The sequence below is a fragment of the Kogia breviceps genome, chromosome 8 (assembly GCF_026419965.1).
Source record: "Kogia breviceps isolate mKogBre1 chromosome 8, mKogBre1 haplotype 1, whole genome shotgun sequence".
Lineage (NCBI taxonomy): Eukaryota > Metazoa > Chordata > Mammalia > Artiodactyla > Physeteridae > Kogia > Kogia breviceps.
In genome coordinates, this window is record NC_081317.1 from 591,187 (window position 1) to 612,071 (window position 20,885).

Sequence of the window (20,885 nt, forward strand, 5' to 3'; positions counted from 1 at the left end):
CCTGAAGGTGTGTTTCCCCGTAGATGTGCGTCCCCCTGCTCCTCCAGGACAAGGCCGACCTTGTGGAGCGCTACGTGGATGGCTTTCCCGACCTCCAGCGGAGGCTGCTGGCCCTCATGGACTCCTGGTGCCGGCCCGGCTTTGACATCAGAGTCGTCGCCAGGTGAGCCCCACGGGGGCCCGGGGTGGGGTGGGGGCAGGAACTTGTCAGGGGCAGCAGGCACATGGGATAGTCACCCCACACCCCACAGCGCCTCGCCCGGTGAGCCCCGGCCAGGTCGGCAAGGGGCCTGCTTCGGGAGCCACGAGACGGGGCTGGCAGCCACCAGGTGAGAGAGTTTCATGCTCTGAGATGAACACAAATAATTCTCCACGGGGGACGCCTTCCTTACGCAGCCCTGGAAGCCACATCTCTTATCTGCTCACCGGTTCCTTCGTTTCTTCCTTCATGTAATAAATCTTTGTGGAGCGCCTGCTGTGAACCCTGTCCCAGCAGTTACAGAGAAGAGGCAGCGTGCCAACAGGGAGCCCACGTGTGTGCGTGTGCGTGTGCGTGTGCCACCAGGGCGTCCCCTGATCACGGGCATCTGAAAGGAGAAGGGCCTCCTCCCACCTCCCTGCGGTGGCTGAGGGGAGGTGCACTGGGACGGCCAAGGCCCCTCAGGCACCTGTCCCTCAGCAGGCAGCGGGGCTGGGTGCCCAGTCCCTGCGCCCTGCAGCCCGGACCATCTCACCTGAGAGTCAGGCCTCGGGCTCTGGCGGCCGGCCTCCCTGGGCCCTCCCTGCCCTGGAGCTGGGTGTTTTCCTCATCCCTAAAATGGGACTAATTCTGTCTCAAAGGGCTGTTGTGACTTCACACCCTATGAAGTGGACAAAGCAGCAGGCCAGGCACATGTTGTGTCGTTGCCATTGCTTTTATTATGTATTAAAAAGGAGAGAGAAATATAAGTGGAGCAAACAAGAGTGTGTACGGACGGGGAAGAGGGGAGACACACGGCTGGAGAGTGGGAGGGTCCTGTGAGTTAGATTTAACTGTGGATATTTAATGATTTTTTTTAAATGTCCTTGTGCTATGCTCTGAAAGGGCTCAGAAGCAATGACATCCCCTAGCAGTGAGCACGCCTAGCAACCAGATCTTGGTTTCTAGATACCATTCTCCACTGAAAGAAACAAAGGCTCCTTGGGGAGTAGACTGAGAATGAAAACAATAATAGAGCATAAAAACATGGTAATAGAGCATAATACCTTGGATTTTTAAAAATGCATGAGTCTGTGGGACTTCCCCGGTGGCGCAGTGGTTAAGAATCCACCTGCCAATGCAGGGGACACGGGTTCGAGCCCTGGTCCCGGAAGATCCCACGTGCCGCAGAGCGACTCAGCCCGTGCACCACAACTACTGAGCCTGTGCTCCAGAGCCCGTGAGCCACAACTACTGAGCCCGTGTGCCACAACTATTGAAGCCCGCGTGCCTAGAGCCCCGTGCTCTGCAACAAGAGAAGCCCGTGCACCATAACAAAGAGTAGCCCCCGCTCACTGCAGCTAAAGAAAGCCTGTGTGCAGCAACGAAGACCCAACACAGCCATAAATAAATAAATACATATTTTTAAAAATGCATGAGTCTGGAGTGATGCTCAAAGGCAGGGAGGAAAACTCTTTTACAGGGTTTGTCAACTAATAAATGGAAAGGAATGATAAAATCAGAAATCACCATTTTGTGACTTCCAATAAAATAATTGATTTAGGCACAGATCATAAAGAGATGCTAAGACAGAAAGAGATAAATACAAATTACCCACATCAGGAATGAAAAGTAGAACATCACTACAGACCTTACAGACGTTAACATGGTAATAAATGTTGTTTACAACTTGATGCAAATATATTTAACAGTTTAGATGTAACAGACCAAATCCTTGCAAAACACAATTTACAAAACTGAAAAAATAGAAAATTTGAATAGTCCTATATCTATTAAATAAATTGCATCTGTAGTTTAAAACTTTACCACAAAGAAAACTATAGATTCAGATGGCTTCACTAGTGAATTCTTTCAAGCGTTTAAGGAAGAGATTGTACCAATCTTTCACAAATTCTTCCAGAGAATGTAAAAACAAAGAGCACATCCCAGCTTTTTTTTTCTTTTTTTGGCTTCGTTGGGTCTTCGTTGCTGCACAGGGTCTTTCTCTAGTTGCAGCGAGCGGGGGCTACTCTTCATTGCTGTGTGCGGGCTTCTCACTGCGGTGGCTTCTCTTATTGCAGAGCACGGGCTCTTGGCATGCGGGCTTCAGTAGTTGCAGCGCATGGGCTCAGTGGTTGTGGCACATGGGCTCTAGGCGCATGGACTTCAGCGGTTGCAGCACGTGGGCTCAGTAGTTGCAGCTTGCGGGCTCTAGGGCGCAGGCTCAGTAGTTGTGGCACGTGGGCTTAGTTGCTCCGAGGCTTGTGGGATCTCCCCAGACCAGGGATGGAACCCATGTCCCCTTCATTGGCAGGCGGATTCGTAACCACTGGACCACCAGGGAAGTCCCCAACTTGTTTTATGCAGCTAGTTTAAGGCTTGATAACAAAACTCGAAAAAGACATTAGGAGAAAGGAAAATTAAACTGCAGTGTATCTCATGAACATAGATGCAAAAATACTAAACAAAATATTAGCAACCAAATCAACTAATATATTAAAGAGTTAAGAAGATGCGAAGACAGGCTCAAAGTGTGAGAAAATATTAGCAAAGACACATCTGTTAAAGGACTGTTATCCAAAACATAGAAAGTTACCTTAAAACTCAGCAGTAGGAAAACAAACAACCATGGGCTTCCCTGGTGGCGCAGTGGTTAAGAATCCACCTGCAAATTCAGGAGACACGGGTTTGAGCCCTGGTCCAGGAAGATCCCACGTGCCGCAGAGCAACTAAGCCCGTGTGCCGCAACTACTGAGCCCGTGTGCCACAACTACTGAAGTTTCACACCTAGAGCCTGCGCTCCGCAGCAAGAGAAGCCACCCCAGGGAGAAGCCCGCACACCGCAACGAAGAGCAGCCCCCGCTCCCGGCAACTGGAGAAAGCCCGTGCGCAGTAACGAAGACCCAACGCAGACAAAAGTAAATAAATTAAATAAATAAATTTTTTTAAAAAAGAAAGAAAACCAACAACCTGATTTTTAAAAACGGACCGAAGATCCAGACACCTCACCAGAGAAGATACATAAATGACAAATAAGCACATGAAAAGATGCTCTCCATCATATGTCATCGGGGAAATGCAAATTAAAACAATGAGATATCATGACACCCCTATTAGAATGGACAGAATCCAGAACACTGACATCGCCAAATGCTGGCGGGGATGTGAAGCAACAAGAACTCTCATCACTGCTGGTGGGAATACAAAATGGTGCAGCCACTTTGAAGGACAGTTCAGTGCTTCCTTACAAAACTAAACGCATTCTTGCCATATGACCAAGCCATCACGCTCCTTGGTATTTACCCAAAGACACTGAAAACCTCTGTCCACACAGACACCTGCACTTGAGTGTTTATAGCAACTCTATTTATAGTTGCCAAAACTTGGAAGGAACCAAGATGTCCTCCAGTAGTTGGATGGGTAAATAAACTGTGGTCCATCCAGACAATGGAATATTATTCAGAGCTAGAAAGACATGAGCCATCGAGCCATGAAAAGACAGGGAGGAAACCTAGATGCAGATTACAAAGTGAGAGAAGCCAATCTGAAAAGGCTACTGCTGTGAGAGTCCAGCTACATGACATTCTGGAAAAGGCCAAGCTACAGAGACAATAAAAGGATCGGGGATTATGGGGAGGGAGGAACGAACAGGAGAGCACCGAGGGTTCTTAGGGCGGTGAAACTACTCTGTATTTCACTGCAATCGTGGGCGCCTAGGCATTTGTCAAAACGCACAGAACGTACGACACCAAGAGTGACCCCAAGGTAGACCATGGACTGGGGGTGAGGAGGACGTGTCTTGGCGGGTCGATCACTGTGACAAGCGGACCATCTGGTGGGAATGCTGACGGTGCGCGTGGTGTGTCACCACACAGGGAACCTCCACGCTCTGCTCAGCTTTGCTGTGAACCTGCAACCTCCCTAAAAAAAGTAAAATCTGTTTCTTCAAAAGTGACTGCACCGTGATCTAGTGGGATTTAAGGAGCGCGAGGTTGGTAAAACACTTAAAAATCCATCGTCATTCAGCCTGTCAACAGATTAGATAACAAAACTATGTAAGCATCTCAACGTATATAAAAATTATAAAATTCAAACCTTATTTATGGTAAAAACCCTCAGCAAACTACAAATATAAGGAAACTTCCTTCATCTGATAAAGGATAGTTCTGAAAATAAAAAGAAAACGACAGCAAGCATCATTTTTCTCTAAGTTTTCTTAAAGTATGATTACTATCTAATGAACTCTGTGTTCGGAGTGTGTAATTTTGTAGCTTTTGATGTCTGTATGTGTCCACGAGACCATCACCACAATCCAGGTGCTGAGCACACCCCCCCGCCCCCGCCATCCCCTGAGGACCGCTGCTCTGCTTTGTGTTACTGTAGATTCCTTTTCATTTTCTCGTACGTTATGTAAGTGGAGTTATGTCGTGTGGCGTCTGTCCCCCAGCACAATTATTCTGAGATTCATCCACATTATTTCATTTCTTAGTGCTGAGTGCTGTTGCCGTGTGTAGCTGCACCATGCTTTGCTTATCCATTCACTCATGGATGGATATTTGGGTGTTTCCAGCTTTTGTCTGTTACACACACCGCTGCTGTGAACATTCGTGCCCAAGGCTTTGCGTGGTGCCTTCATTTCTCTTGGGTGAACACCCTGGAGTGTGATGCCTGGGTCATGTGATGCGTGTGGATTAACTTTTTGAGAAACCGTCGAACTGTTTTGAAGGGTGGCTGCACGTTTCCCATTCCCTCCAGCAGCGGCGAGAATCGCCAGCCCCACATCCTCGCCAGCCCGCGGCCTGGTCGGCCTGTAACGTCCGCGGTTCTCATTGGCGTGGAGTGGTATCTTTTTGTGCTTTTGATTTGCAGTCCCTAATGGCTAAGGATGTAAAGTGTATTTTCGTTTGCTTATTTGCCACCTGTGTGTCTTCTTTGGTGAATTAGCTGCTCCATCTTTTACACTTTAAAAATATATATATTTATTTATTTTGGTTGCACCGGTCTTATTTTTGTGGCAGGCCGGCTCCTTAGTTGTGGCATGCGAACTCTTAGTTGCGGCATGCATGTGGGATCTAGCTCCCTGATCAGGAATCGAGCCCAGGCCCCCTGCAATGGGAGCTCGCAGTTTAACCACTGCAGCACCAGGGAAGTCCCTACACATCTTTTAACTAGGTTGACTGTTTTCATTACTGAGTTTTGAGAGATTTAGAGATATAATCCGGGTTAAAGGCCCTTATCAGACATGTTATTTGCAGACATTTCACCCTGTGGTGCATCTTCTCCTTCTTTTAATGATCTTTCAAAGAACAAAAGTTCTTAATTTGTTGAAGTCCAGTGTATAAATTTTAAAAAATTTTGCATCATGCTTTTAGTATCATAGCTAAGAAATCTTTGCCTAACTCAAGGGCACAAACATTTTCTCCTGTTTACTTCTAGCAGTTTTAGAATTTTAGGTTTTACATTTTGATCTATGGCCCATTTTTGGATAATTTTCGTATGGAGTGCTAGGTGTGGATTGAAGTTCTTTTTTTTTTTTTTTTTTAACAGCTGATGTCTGATTGTTCCAGCAGCATTTGTTGTAAAAGACTGTGCTTTCCCACACAGTTGCCTTTGTGCCTCTGTCAGGTGTCCATATATGTGTGGGTCTCTCTGTTCTCTTCTCCTGCTCTGTTTGTGGCACATGTTTGACTACCGTAGCCTTATAGTAAGTCCTGAGTCAGACAGAGTTAGCCTTCCAATGCTGTTCTTCTGTGTCAAAGTTGTTTTTAATTATTCTGGACCCTTTGCATTTGTATATGAATTTTAGAATCAGCTTGACAATTTCTATCCCCCAGAAAAGCCCCCTGAGCAGGGGAACACAGCCAGGGCTCTGAGACCTCTGGCCAGCCTATCTAGAGCTTAGAGGAAGCAGAAAAGCACTTAAAAACAAACACGAAAGCTGTAATTGAGGGCTGTAGAGAGTTTCTGTGTCTGAAATAAACACCAGAGCTATACAGAGGGCGCCTTTGGAATACAGAACAGACTTGTCAGTTAAAAACGTGATGGCAGAATGAAAGTCTCAATAAAAGGTTTGGAAGATAAACTTGAAGATATCTTCCCAACGTCATACAAAATAATTAACAAAGAAGGAAAAGCAGAGGGGGGGAAAGTTGTTTTTTTTTTTAAGTGGCAGATTCTGTCAAGAAGACCCAACATCCAAAAAATGGGAATTCCGGAAAGAAAGAAGGGAAAACACGGAGGAATTCACTCGAGACGCAGTCCTGGGTGGATGGAGAGAGGCCCACTCTGAGGACCGGGGCCCTAAACCCTCAGAAAGAGCAGGAGTCAGACTGGTTCCAGGAGCAGCGCCCGCGCAGGCTTCAGCCCGGCCAGACGCAGTCCAGTGTGAGGCCTAGGGCACCACCTCCAGGTCCACGCCTCGCCCCTGGGAGGCGCCCGCAGAGCCCCTCTGCCCTGGCCTAGGGGCAGGAGAGGTGCAGGGCCGCCGGCAGGGCGATGGGCGGGGGCCTGGGAGCGGCCAGCGGCGGGGAGGGGGGCGCAGGGTGACGTGGGCTCTGCCCGCAGGACAGGAGGCTAAGGAGGCGATCAGACCAGCAAGGATTAACCCGCAGAGAAGAGGAGGCTGTGGCTTAGCCGCCAGTCATATTTGCACCGTCGTGATATTGTAGAAGCTGCTTGTGCCCAATTAACTGGAACCGTGGATGCTGTTATTTGGGGAGAGGAGCTTTCTGTGGTGAGACATCGTACAAAACACCTCAAACGGAATCATCGAGAGGCCACAATACAAGGTGGTTCTTGGAAACCCGGGGCAGGTGTAGACCCCCTCAGAATTGTCGTGCGGGCGACTGGAGGCAGTAGGGCGTGCTGGCGTGCTGCCTTTCTCTGAGCCTTGTGGGAAGACTTGGCTTTCGAGCTGTGCACGTGTGTGACACTGATGAAAGGTAAAATCTTGAGATGCGTTAACGGAGAGAAAGCGGTGCTGGGCACGAGCCGTGTCTCTCTCCTGCAGAAGGTACCCGCAGACGACCTTGAGGCTGGAGAGGCTGAGCCCCAGAGCGCTGGGTCGGCAGGTCCTGCGACTGCTGGAGCAGCACGGCCTGGACCCTGGTGAGTGGGGCCCCCACGTGCTGCGCTGGGGCGGGTGCCAGGCTGGTGCCGCTGGGGGTTCAGGCGGACCAGGGTCTACCGACCCCCAGCTCCCTTCCCGTCTCCTCCCTGCTTCCCCTCAGCATCTGCCCACCTGGGGTACCCCTGGGAGTCTGGGCCCCGTGGGTGAGGACCACCGAGGCCACGCCGACACCGGGCTCCCTGCCCCCTCCCCCTTGGTGGTCACGGGCACCCTCTCAGAGGAGCAGTCTTACTGACAGTGTCTTATAGCTTCACTTTATGAGATGGTGGAAATTCTTCTCACTTCCTGGTCTGTGAGAGTGTTGATCAGGAACGGATGTGGCATTTCATCAAATACTCTTTGTGCACCCGTTGGGCTGATGCTATGTTTTTCCCCCTTCGGTCTGTCCATGGGGTGGATTAGGTTGATTGACTATATAACATTAAACGAATCTTGGATCCCTGCCACGGCCCTGTCTCTGCCGGGTTGTGTTGCCCCTTACATAGACTGAAGCTGGATTCAGACTTCGCCTTTCTGAAATGTCTGTTTCTGGCTTTGTGTACGAGGTTAACTCTGAACACGCAGTGGATGACGGCCTGTCCTTTCTTTTCACTGAGGGTGTTTGTCTACGATTGGAATTCTTTCTTCCTGAGAAGTTGAGGGGAAATGGCCTGTGAACCTGGATTGCTTTTCATTGTGGAAACATGACTATTGATTCGTCAGCTGTGGGGTTTTTTTTTCAGGGGGTTTGTCTGTTTCACTTACGGTTCCAGATGTACTGTCATAAGGTATTCCTAAGACTCCTTTTTTACGGCTGAGTAATGTTCCGTTTTATATTTACACCTCAGCTTCTTTGTCCACTCATCTGTCGATGACAGTCAGGTTGTTTCTGTGTCTGGGCTGTTGTGGATAATGCTGCAGTGAATGTAGGGGTGCAGGTATCTCTTTGAGAGAGTGATTTCATAGCCTTTGAATACATACCCAGAAGTGGAATTGCTGGATCGTATGGTGGTTCCATTTTTAATTTTTTGAGGAACCTCTACAGTGTTTTCCAGAGTGGCTGCAATGATTTACGTTCCCACCAACAATGTACGAAGGTTCCCTTTTCTCCACACCCTCGCCAGCATTTGTTATTTGTTGGTTTTTGGATGACGGCCATTCTGACAGGTGTGAGGTGATGTCTCATTGTGGTTTTGATGTGCATTTCTCTGATGATTAGTGATGTTGAGCATCTTTTCATGTGCCTGTTGGCCATCTGTGTGTCTTCTTTGGGAAAACATCTCTTCAGTTCCCCTGCCTATTTTTAAATTCAGATTATTTGGGGGGTTTTGCTACTAAGTTTTATGAGTTCTTTATATATTTTGGATATTAACCCCTTATCTGTACATGGTTTGGAAACATTTTCTCCCACTCCAAAGGTTGCCCTTTCATTTTGTTGATTGTTTCCTTGCTGTGCAGGTTTTGTTTGATGTAGCACATATGTTGGTTTTTGCTTTCATAGCCCTGCTTTTGGTTTTTTTGATCCTGTCTGTTGTATGCCCTGCTCAGCCCACTAGACTGAATCTTAAGCCTCCTTTCTTCTTGAATATATTCCCCAAGTTTCAATATGTATTATTTTTATTATTGTCCAGCTCAAGACACTTTAAATTTCTATTATAATTTTATTCTTTTACCTATGAACTAACTAGAAGTGTGTTTCGTTTTTTTTTTTTGGTTGTGCTGGCTCCTTAGTTGCTGCATATGGGCTCCTTAGTTGAAGCTCAAGAGCTCCTTAGTTGCAGCATGGCAGACTCCTTAGTTGTGGCATGCAAACTCTTAGTTGTGGCATGCATGTGGGATCTAGTTCCCTGACCAGGGATCGAATCCGGGCCCCCTGCATTGGGGGTGAGGAGTCTTAACCACTGCACCACCAGGGAAGTCCCTAGAAGCGTGTTTTTAATTTCCAAGCTATGATATTTTGGGTTATCTTTCTGGTGTGGTCTGTTAATCTCATTGGGATCAGGGAGCATGCTTGGTATGATGTCAGTCCTTTGATTGGGTTGAAATGTGTTGTTGGGAAGAGATCTAACTTCTCTTTGAAAGTAATCTTTCTTTTTCTCTGGATACCTTTAGGCTCTTCTCTTTGTCTTTGGTGTTCTGCGGTTTCACTGTGAGGAGGCTAGTTATAGATTTCTTTTTATTCGTCTTGCTTGGGATTTATTGGGCTTTTGAATCTGTGGATTGGTGTCTTCAATCTGCTCTGGAATTTTTTCGGTCATTACCTCTTTCGGATATTGCCTCCTTCCCCTGTCTTCCCTCTGTTCTCTTCCTGGGACTCTGAATGTATATTGAGTCCCCGTATCTTCCATGTGCTTTACCTTTCTTACATACTTTTCATCCCTTTTCTTCCGTGTTGTCTAATCCTGGTAACTGCTTCTGCTGTCTTTTTCACTTTACTAGTTCTCTCTTCATCTGTATCCAACGTACTATGAAATCTATCTGCTATTTCTATTTCGATTGTTGTGCTTTCAGCCCTGGAATTTATAGTTTGGTTCTTTTTCAGATCCGCTGTTTCCCTTTGTATGGCTTCCTGTTGCCTGAAGACATTTCTGATTTTGTTTTTTCTGTCTCTGTGTACCATGCTCCTGGCTGTGTTATGGTCTGTATCTAAACTTCAGCACCGTCTCTGGTCCTCGTCTGGTTTGTCTGCCTTGCTTACTTGCTGGCTAACTTTGCACCTGCCAACCTTGAGAAATCATCTGATGAAGCTGCCTGCCTCCAGAAAAGAATTTATATATTTATTTATTTTTGGCCGCGTTGGGTCTTCGTTGCTGCGCGCAGACTTTCTCTAGTTGCAGCAAGCCAGGGCTACTCTTCGTTGCAGTGCACAGGCTTCTTGCAGCGACTTCTCTTGTTGCAGAGCACGGGGCTCTAGGTGCACGGGCTTCAGTAGTTGTGGCACACAGGCTCAGTAGTTGTGGCACGTGGGCTTAGTTGCTCCGCAGCATGTGGGATCTTCGCAGATCAGGGCATAAACCCGTGTCCTCTGCATTGGCAGGTGGATTCTTAACCACTGCGCCACCAGGGAAGTCCCCACTGAGAGGTTTTGATTCAGCCCCTCTGGAGGCACCACATGCGCAGAAGGGAGAAGCAGGAGGGATGGGACCACGCAGGCCAGCGGCGCAGGTGCATCAGGGCCCTGGGAGCCAGGGCCACAGGCTGCACTGGCAGTGGGGGGGGCACTCCACCCGAGGCACAGGAACCCACCTCAGAGGCCTGGCTGGGCAGGAAGGAGCCAGCCCCCCTCAAGCTGCTGAGTAAAACCCAGAGGGTGAGTTCTAGACTCAGGAGCTCCAAGGAAGGTCCCGGCGACGCAGACCACTGGGGGGTGCTGGGCTCTGAGGGGCCAGGAAGACTGGAGTGCAGCGCTGCCGCCCTGCAGCTGGGGACCTGGCCCTGAGCTGAAGCCAAGGGAGTGGGCTGGAGGGACCCCCGACCCAGGCACAGGGGCCTCCAGGCTCACCCGCACACCTGCCCTGGGCACCCAGTCAGGGAGCTCTGGGAGCATTGCCGGTGGGAACGTGAAGGGGGGACATCCAGGCCCCGGCTGCCAGGACCTCCCGCTAGGCTGGTGGTGGTCGGTTGAGGCAGGGCCCCGCCCACCCAGGACCAGGACCAGAGCCTCAAGGGCCAGGGAGGGAGGTGGGCAGGAGGCCCACAGAGCCAGGCATGGTGGGCGGGCTGTGTGGGGGACCGCCCACCATCCAGCAGCCCTGTCACACCTTTCTTTGACTTCAGGGGCCACGTCATGGCCATGGTGGGCCAGGACTGGCGCCAGAGCAGCCTTTGGCCGCCTCACGCTGGCCTTAGCTGGGTGCCTCCCAGGACAGGGTGTGCCCGCCTGGGGAGGGTCCATCCCACCCCACAGTTCTCAGCCGGGCCCGAGGCTGGAGCAGTTGAGTGCCCAGAGCCCGCGGGACCGGTGGGGCCTTCCCTGCTGATCGTGCAGAGGGCCAGGAGTGCGGACAGGAGGGCAGAGGCAGGTTCTTTCCGTGGGGCCTCGGCCGGCAGCCCTGCTGGGAGATAGGTGCCACCAGGCCCCCTCCTGGGTATATGCACTGCCAGGCCCCTTCTGTAGCCCCCCAGCTGGCTCCGGGGGCCTGTCCCAGCCAGGAGGCCTCACAGTGGCAGGGATGCCTCTTCTCAGTAGACCTGGCAGTTCCTAATCTCAGACAACACAGGCCAGCGTTTCCAACGTCCTAAAAACTGGCCCCCCAGAGGGAGGGGCACCAACGCCCCCCGTGGTCCTCGCTGGGCCTCCGCCATTGCGGCGTGGGCCTCCACGTGGACTGACCCCGTGCCCTCCTTGGAAGGACAGAGTCAGACACGATTCAGGGTAGGGCCTGCTCACCCCTCAGCCCTGAGCTCCCCCAGCCCGCCCTCCCCAGGCCTGGGTCCCGGTGGAGCCCCCAGTGTCTGGGCAGAGTCAGCAGGGCACGTTTGGGTTGCGTTTCCAGTTTGCAGCCTCTGGCAGGTGGCTGGGCCTGACCCACCTGCGCCTTTTCCTTTATGTTTGGGTTTGGATGAACCATCAGTGTAGACTGAGGCCTGAATGCCTTCTGTCGATGCGATACTGTATCCATAGGCTTTTTTTTTTTTTTGCGGTACGCGGGCCTCTCACTGTTGTGGCCTCTCCCGTTGCGGAGCACAGGCTCTGGACACGCAGGCTCAGCGGCCACGGCTCACGGGCCCAGCCGCTCCACGGCATGTGGGATCTTCCCGGACGGGGGCACGAACCTGTGTCCCCTGCATCGGCAGGCGGACTCTCAACCACTGCGCCACCGGGGAAGCCCTATCCATAGGCTTTTGACCAAGTATCTCATTGGCAAGATGACACATAGCATTGTAGAAATGTCAGGAAAGCTGGTGTCTGTCTGTCTCCATCCGAGTGAGACTTGCTTCTGCAGCAGCTTCGGCACCTTTGTCTCTGTCTTGAGCGTCCCCTCCTGCCCTGAGTAACTCGTTCATGCATCCCTCTCTCCCTGCTGCAGTCTCGTCCAGGCTCCCGAGCGGCCTGTGGGGCACGTCCGTGGATCTGGAGCCCTCTCGTCTTGTGTCCCTGCCTTGGCAGGAAGCGGGAGGGAAGGCTGAGGGGCGGCTGGCAGGCCCCGGCTTCTGGGCACCCCTGACCTCTGTGTGCTCGGACGGCGTCCTTGTAGCAAGGGCGTTCTGGCTGTGCGGTCCTGGCCGGGGCAGCCGTGCCCCTCGAGAGCATGGAGTCCTGGCCAGGGTCTGGGGAAGGCCGAGCCCCCACTGGCAGGTGCGGGTGGGCAGGCTCTGTGGTCAACATCCCCCCGGACCACCAGGCTGCAAGGACAGCTGGCCCCAGGAGGGAGGAGCAGCAGCCAAGTGGGTGGATGGTGGGTGAGTGGAGAGTGGACAGTGTGGAGTGGACAGTGGGTGGACAGTGGGTGAGTGGACAGTGGGTGAGTGGACACTGGGTGGACAGTGGGTGAGTGGACAGTGGGTGAGTGGACACTGGGTGGACAGTGGGTGGGTGGAGAGTGGACAGTGGGGAGTGGACACTGGGTGGACAGTGGGTGGGTGGAGAGTGGACGGTGGGTGGGTGGACAGTGGGTGGGTCAGTGGGTGCCCTTCCCAGGCCCCCTTGGGCTCTGAACAGAATATGAAGGTGAGGCCAACAGGTAAGCATAGTTTGTGAACACATGAGCAAGACCACCCCTTCCTCAAGAAATTCACATTGTGGGGGGGCCAGGAAGCAAAGGCACCAGCTGCCTGGAGACAAGGCAGGAAGACCCTGCGAGGTGGGCGGCCGGGAGCCCAAAGGGAGGATGGGCCCGGCAGGTGCGGGTGGAGGGCACACGGGGGGCTCTGGGGTGCTGCATGGGGACGGGGCACCCTCCTTCAGGGCTGGGAGGGCCGCTGTGATGCGGGTGGAATGGAGGCTGTCCGCGGGGCAGGTGGGGGCCGAGCAGAGGAGGAAGACAGGCAGAGCCGCACGAGCCCTGCCCCCTGCGCCATCCCGTGCTCACCCCGTCCCAGCCCTGCCCAGAGCCCGCCCTCTCTTTCAGCCCTGTGTCCCAGCGTCGTCGCCCAGCAGCGCCTGGCCACCCTGCGGTACCTGTGCCACAAGCGGCTGGTAGAGGTGTGTGGACCGGGGCCCGGGTGGAGAGGGGCTCTGAGCGAGGCCCGCCGTTGTGCTCCTGGGGTTGCCGCTAGAAAGGCTTGCGCTGGTGTCCACTTTTGCAGAGAAGCGTATCTCGGGAGAGCTGGGCCGAGCACGTGCAGGTGAGTTCAGAGGGTCCCAGTGCGTGAGGACCCCCCACCCCGCACCGTGGGGCAGGGTCGCAGCGGCCGGGGCTCCAGGATCCTCCTTCGCCACTTGTGAACAGAGCTCTCAGGTGCCGGATGAGGGGAGGTTCACCAAGAGGAAATTCTAGACCATCCTCAGGCGCCCTGTTTGCCATGGCTCTGGGCCCCGAGGCCTGGGGAGCCTGAAGACCCCGAGAAAGAGGCAGGCGCCCCTTGGGGCGATGTGGGGACACGGAGGGCCAGACCGTGACGGCCCAGTCCCAGGCCCAGGGACTGCAACCCTGTGAGGATAGTGGCGTGGGCAGTGGCGTCCTGCAGCCTCTGTCCTCAGGCCAGAACTGGAGGGGGGGCCATCGCAGGTATAGAGCTGTCCCCAGCCCCAGGTGGATCAGCCTGGGAGGAAGGTGGGCTCTTGGGGGTCCCGGGTGCCGTGTGCACAGGAGCTCTGCAGTGGTCAATGGAATGGGGGGGGTCCCCTCCCTCCTGAGCGCACGCGCAGGGCCTGGTGCCTGCGCGGCTTCCAGTGGAGGGCAGTGCCGAGCCGCCCCCGGAGTGACCGGGCAGGGGGTGGTGAGTCACTGGAGAGGAACGCGGACCCCCAGGCAAGGCCCGGAAGGCCGGTCCCTCCTGGGTGCCAAGGCCGAGCCGTCCGGAAGGGCAGCGGACATCCTGAAGAATGTGAGGGGCTTCCACGTATTGTCCACGTGGGAACCCGCGGCCTGCGGGAAACGGACGGCCTGAGGCTGCTGGGGACAGAGCCGTGTGGGGAGGTGGCCCCGCCTGCCGGCCAGCGGGGACTCCTCAGGAGGGTGGGGCCCACAGCGACCTGTGACCTCGTGGACGCGGGCACCCCACCCCCGTCGGGACCCCTGTGGGCCACGTGGGCCTCTTGCTGCCGCACCGGGCCTTGCCTCCCGAGGGCACAGTGGGTGCAGGGGTGTCCCGTGGCCTCACCCTCCCCGGCACAGCGGCCGCCCAGGGGCAGGGGTGAGGAGGTGCGGAGGGGAGATGCTGGTGCCGAGGGCCAGGGCAGACCACGCTCAGGGAGCCGTGGTGCTGGTCCCAGGCCTGGGAGCAGGCCGGCCAGCAGAGCCGCGGTGTTGGACGGGGGCTCGTGCGTGTGGAGAAAGGCCAAGGCGGGATGGGTAGCAGGACGGGTCGTGGGCTCAGGACGGCGACCCTTCACTCCGACACGTCCAGGCCCCTCAGCACCTTGGTTCAAGCCAGCTCGGTCACCATGGAGCCTCGGTCATAGGGACTGCTGGTCTTCAGAGGACAGTCACTTGCTTATGAAGGGCTCAGGGCCGGGTCCGAGGGGGGAGGTCGGGACGAGGTCTGAGTCGGGGTCAGGGCCGGGTCCGAGGGGGGGATGCAGGGCCAGTCACAGGGGTAGATCTGGGTCTGGGGGCTGCCTGGATGGGCCCACCCCCTTGGGGCAGACCAGGAGAGCGGCCCATATCCCATCCCCCAGGGCCTGGTGGGGCAGGACCAGTGGCTACAGGAGCAGCTGCTGCAGCTGCTGGCGTCTCACGACGACGCGGCCCTGGTCGCCCAGTGTGCCCTGGACCTCCGGCTGCCCGAGGAGCAGCTCCCGGCCTCGGTGGCCACAGAGCTCTGCCAACTCAGGATCCAGGAGAGGTGAGCGTCCCCAGGCCCAGAGGGCCCACGAGGAGGACCCCCTTGGGCCCCCGCCCTCGAAAGTGACCACGAGTCGTACGTGCTGGTGGTTTGGGATTTAGAAGCGCGGGAGAGCCGAGCAGGGGCGCAGGCAGAATGCGGACACACAGCAGGAGGCAGGCGGGTCTGCCCCGTGGGTGCCAGCGAGACCCCACGGCCAGATCCTCCCAGGGGCCTGAGGACCCGGCCGCCTGCCGCGTGCGAGGGCGGAGGCGTGGGGAGCAGACCGCGTGGACCCTGGCCCACGCGCGGGCCCTGAGCACCCCCTGCCCCTGGGGCCAGGCCGGGCTGTGCTGTGGGTGCCCTGGTGGGGGCGGTGCTGCAGCTCTGCTCCTCGCCAGGACGGCCGAGGCCCCTCTGGAGGGCGGGAAGGATGATTACTACCGGCTGCCCATCTCCAGGGAGCACCTCCACTTCCTGGCCTCGTGGGAGGACCTGGCCAGGCACCAGGAGGAGCTCCTGCAGGTGGGTGCCTGACTCCCGTGGGGCGGCCGGCTCCGGGGGCTGCTCACCAAGGCCCCCTGGGGCTCTGTCCGCACCGGGCGCCCTGGCTTAAGGACTCCAGGCCTGAGTCCCGAGTGTCAGCGTGGCGCTCAACCCCTTGTGTGTGGGCGCTCGCAGGGCCGGTCCAGGTCTCCCCACGGAGGCCACCTCCCCCAGACATCAGCCCCCAGGCGGCCAGGCGGCCGTGTCTTCCTACTGGTCTTCGGCCGTGCCGTTCACGCCAGCCCCTCTGTCTGCAGCCCGGCCGGGTGGTCGGCTTGGACCTGGAGTGGAGGCCCTCTTTCGGCGCCGGGGGCCGGCCCCGGGCGTCGCTCATGCAGGTGGCCGTGGAGGGCCGCGTGTTCCTGCTGGACCTGCCCCGGCTCTCGAGTCCAGCAGGAGGGCAGGCGCCCCAGGCCTTCTCCCGGCTGGTGTCCCGGCTGCTCGCGGACCCCTCCATCACCAAGCTGGGTGAGCGCAGCCCCCGGCCCCGCGCCGCGGCCCTGCCTGCCCAGGGGAGGGTGTCAGGGTGAGGCCAGGGCCCCTTCCTTGGGTGCCCATAACAGCGACGGCCCCCGCCCACAGGTTATGGGATGGCGGGGGACCTGCGGAGCTTGGGTGCCTCCTGCCCGGCCCTGGCCCAGGCCGAGAAGCAGCTGCAGGGCAGCGTGGACCTGCTGCACGTGCACAGGCAGGTCAGCGCTGGGGGGATGCTGGGGGTCGGGGGGCGCGGCTCCCTGCTGTGCTGAGCCGCCTGCACAGCGATGCCGGGTCAGGGGTCTCACCTCAGGCTGACGGGGTATCTGTGGGCCAGGACTTGTCCTCGGGCTCTCTGTGCCTTCTGGGCTGGCCCCGGCCCTGCTCCCTGGCCACAGGGTCCCCCAGGGAGGGCGTGTCACCACACGTCCCCACGCTTCCCCAGAACCAGCCCGGCTCTGCCTACCGCCCCCCACCCCAGGAGCTCTCGGCACACGCCCTTGGGGCTTAAGGCGTTGGCCTCAGAGCTGACCAGTGGGCCGGTGACCACAGCCCCGAGACCCTAACACAGCCTGCCTTGGCCACCAGCGCTCTCTTCCTGCGGGACTGTCCGCCGTGGAGGATGCAGGGCCCGCCCCAGGGCTCCTCGTGGGGCGGCCAGGGCGCGTGCGGTGGCCGTCCTCCCTCTGGGGTGGGTCCCTCACCCCCAAGGGGGTGCTGTCTTGCAGATGCGGGCGGCAGGCAGGCCAGCCCCAGGTGTGGACGGCACCGCAGGGCCGCGGGGCCTCAGCCTCCTGGTGCAGCAGGTGCTGGGCAAGCCCCTGGACAAGACGCAGCAGCTTTCCAACTGGGACCGGAGGCCTCTGGGCGAGGGGCAGCTGGTCTATGCAGGTGGGCGCCCCCCCCGCACCCCTGCCCCGCACCCCCGGTCGTCCCCGCGCTGGAGGCTGAGGCTGACCTTGCCCGTCCCAGCTGCTGATGCCTACTGCCTGCTGGAGGTGTACTGGGCTCTGCGCAGAGAGCCTGCCCGCTTCCACCTGTCGGGGGACCTGGCCAGGAGCCCGAGGCTGGGACGCGGTGAGAGAGCGGGGGCTGGGGAGCTGCCGCCCCTTCCGAAGGCCTCGGCCTCGCCCCAGCAGGTAGGCGAAGGCCCCCAGGGCTCCTTTATCACGATTCCTACGGGGAGATCCCTGTCCTTAGAACTGGGACCTTACAGGGTCGGAGACCGGGGTGGGTGTGGGGTGTCGGGGAGAGCCGTCCAGAGGGCTTGCGTCCCGCACGCTGGACCCTCCACCAGGAAGGAAGGAGAGCAGAGCCATGGGTTAGCTTCCTAAAGGAGGAGGGGTCCCAACGGTCTTCTGACACCAGGTGTGGCGTGCCCCCTGCCATGGTCTAGGGTAGCCTCTGGCCGTGTCCCCGTGTGCCCCAGGGACCCAGGCCCTGCTCCAGCGTGCACACGAACACCCCCGCCGGGAGACGTGTGCCGGCCCCCCTTGGGGCCCAGTGTGGGTGACCTGGTATCATGTTTGCTGCTTTTCTGCTGTTTCCTGCACTGAGTACACATTGCTCAGGACAAGCTGACCTCACGGCCCTTGGGACCCTCGCTCCCCACCGGGTCCAGGGTGGGTCAGACGGGCCACGGCTGCTGAGCGGGGCTGTGTCGCAGGTGCCCGCGGGTGAGGACGCGGCCCCCGAGGTCCCGGCCAGGGCCTTCCGCGTGGTGTGTGACAGCATGCTGCAGGGGCTGGCGCGGAGCCTCCGCTGTCTGGGCGTCGACGTGCTGGTGTTGGCCACCGGCGAGGACCACCGCAGGGCCGCCGAGGTGAGCGGACCTCCCGCGTCCGCGGGCAGAGGGGGCAGTGTCCGGGGTGGCCGCAGGACCCCAGCTGCAGGGACGCCCGTGCCACTGGGGCAGAGGGCGGGGCCCCCCTGGTTGCCGGGGTGGAGACATTTATGGCTCCGGCACCTGTAGTCTGCAGGCCCGGAGCCCTTGAGGATCCTCTGGGGGGGGGGGGGTGGCCTGACACAGGCAGACTCAGGGTAATCCTGGCCCCCTCGCTGTCTGTGGGCCCCCGGAAACGCTGTGTGCCCGTGAGGCCCTCCCCTCCTCCGAGAAACAGGTGCTCACGCCACCGCTGGAGGCACGAACCCAGGGCCCTGCAGAAACCCCAGCAGGGCTCTCAGAATCCAGGGGTTAGAACATGGCTGGTAAGCGTTTTTTCCCAGGTTTCCTGAGATATGATTTACGCACGACATAATTTACAGTGTACAGCCGTACATTCCCGGAGTTGTGCAGCCATCACCACGGTCAATTTTAAACCACTTTCCATCGCCCGTGAAGTTGTCCCCCGCGCCCCCTCCCCAGCGCCGGGCAGCCTGGCTTCGGTCTCCGGGGAGCTGCCTGTCGCGGGCACTGCATGTCAGTGGACTCGTGCACGTGGCCTTTCGGGCCTGGCTTCTTTCACAAGCGTGATGTCTTCCGGGCTCAGCTCTGTTGTGGCGTCTGTCAGCGCTTCGCTCCTTTTCACTCCCAAATAACGTCCCATCGGATGGGCCGGACCGCGGTGACCCACCCACCCGGCCGCTGATGGACGCTCGGGCCGTCTGCACGCGCGTCTGCTGTGACTCCGCAGCTGTGAAAGAGCATAGAGGTGGCCAGGTCATAACTTGGACTTTTAATATGTGGTTTCTTTTATGAATTTGAACACATTCTTCTGGAAGGGGTCCCCAGGCTTCCCAGGTGGGTGGCCAGAGCACAAAGCTGGCCGGGGACCCTGGGACTGCAGAGCCGTGGGGCGTCGTCAGCCGTGGCCCTTCCCCCCACACTCCGCACTGCCAGCCGGCTCTTCCTGGCAGCCCCCACCCCCAGTAAGGAGGAAGCTGGGGCCGGGAGAGCAGAGGGGATCTGCCCGGGGCTGCGGGGGGAGCCGTGAGCCTCCCGTGCCCACGTCCGTGCGAGATGTCCACTCTCCCCAGCCGTGGCCCCTCGCAGCCGCCTCTTCCGGACGCCTGGTCCCGGTGCCCAGGGGAGGAGGATGTGGTCGTGCCTACGGTGGCTCTGGACACCGTCCCTGTCGGAAACCCCTGTGTCCCCAACCAGGGTGGTTTCTAGCTCATGGGGGCTAAGACTAGGAGGGCCAGCCTCGCATCTCGAGGACCGCAGACCAGGCGTCAGTGGTCACGGGACCCAGGGAGGAGGGGCCTTCCCAGACGGCCCCGAGAGTACCCCGGTCTCCAGCAGACGGAAGGCAGGGTTCGGCCCCTAGTCTGCACCCGCACTCCCACGTTACCCTCTGAAGTTTTACATGATGCGGCCCAAGGGAGTTGCAGGTGTGATTTACTTGTCAGCTGACCTCAGAGGGGCCCGCCCCGGAGGGAGGACCTTGCATTATATGGGTGGAGCTAGTGGCGTCACGTGAGCCCTTGACAGCAGAAGCGGAAGGCAACCGTCAGACTCAAAGCACAGGAAGGATTCGGTGTGGGCCGCAGGGCAAGGAGACGGACCTCCGTCCAGCAGCCCCTGGGACTGGATCCTGCGGCACTGAAGGAGCCTGGAAGCGGGTCCGTCACCGGAGCCGGGCTGCCGGCGCCGGAGCACCGGGGGTCCTGTGCGTGCGCCCCTGGGGCCCGCCCGCTCCCACCCCACAGAGCTGGGTGTGAGTTCATGCTCAAGTGGCTGTGGCCACGTTAGAAAATCACTAGATCTGGGAGCCAGGAGTGCGGTGCTGCTGTAATGACGCCTCAGATGCGGAGATGGAGCCGCCACAGAGGCTGGGGAAGCGCCGGGGGTCGCGGTGGCCCAGACGGGGCGGAGGGAGAAGCCGCGCAGGGGCTGGACTGGGGCCGGGGGTTCAGACCTCACACCGGATCGTCGTGGCCCTCGAGGCCACAGGCCCAGGGCCCTGCCAGGGGTGCGGGAGGGGGACCGAGGTGCTTCCTCCTGGGGTTGGAGCTGCAGCTCGAGCCCCTGCGTTACAGACTGACTTCACCCATGTCTCCCGTGAGGCTTTTAACTTGTTCCCTCGGCCTTGTGGTCGGAGCTCCCAGGGCCTTTCCTCAGTGCCCGCCCTGCGGGGGGACGGTTTACTGCCCCCGCGAGTGCTGCTTGGGGCGGCATTCTGGGGGCGGCTGTGTGCACTTCTCGCACCTGGGATGGTCTTGGGCGCGGCTGGAGCCCTGAGGGCATGTTTTGGAGAGGCGTCTCCCACGGCCGGGGGAGCTGCTGTGTCCCTTTGGCCGTTTACATTTTCTCTTCCGTGGATCTTGCCCAATCACGCGTTTCCCCGTCCAGACCCCCCGAGTGGACGGACTGGCTGTGTTGTACAGAAGGGCTGTACTGTGCGTCTCGTCTCGTCTTCTACGATGAGCGCTGTTAACGCTCATAAACATGTTTTAAAGAAAGGCAGCACTGCCGGTGAGGGAAGGGAGGAGGGCAGAGGCCCGGGCGCTGTGTCCATGCTTGCGGGGAGTAGACCTTTCAAAGATGAGCCGGGGCGTCAGCCAAGCTGCACTGAGGTGCACCCTGGTCCTCCTGCGGCTTGGGGTCAAGTGTGAGGGGACGGACGGAGCCCGCTGAGCGAAGAGCCGTCCGGCAAAGAGGAGCTGGGGCGTGATGTCTGGGGAGGTTCTCAGCCCGTCTGGGTGGAGGAA

The 20,885-nt window shown here is 57.7% G+C and overlaps 1 protein-coding gene across 4 annotated transcripts in view; it reads left to right on the top strand.

Annotated features, from left to right (window-relative positions):
- Positions 1–20,885, top strand: part of EXD3 (exonuclease 3'-5' domain containing 3) — a 73,940-nt gene that overhangs the window by 32,397 nt on the left and 20,658 nt on the right. For 3 of the 4 annotated variants that reach the window (XM_067040230.1, XM_067040233.1, XM_067040231.1), the window contains 11 exons: positions 24–163; positions 7,188–7,285; positions 13,358–13,431; positions 13,536–13,574; positions 15,070–15,236; positions 15,617–15,740; positions 16,019–16,229; positions 16,344–16,453; positions 16,964–17,126; positions 17,208–17,374; positions 17,902–18,057. In XM_067040230.1, coding sequence (XP_066896331.1) covers positions 24–163; positions 7,188–7,285; positions 13,358–13,431; positions 13,536–13,574; positions 15,070–15,236; positions 15,617–15,740; positions 16,019–16,229; positions 16,344–16,453; positions 16,964–17,126; positions 17,208–17,374; positions 17,902–18,057 — 1,449 coding nt within the window. Of the gene's footprint in view, positions 1–23; positions 164–7,187; positions 7,286–13,357; positions 13,432–13,535; positions 13,575–15,069; positions 15,237–15,616; positions 15,741–16,018; positions 16,230–16,343; positions 16,454–16,963; positions 17,127–17,207; positions 17,375–17,901; positions 18,058–18,500; positions 18,912–20,885 lie in introns of those variants that run through there. The other variant, XM_067040232.1, reaches the window with a different exon arrangement.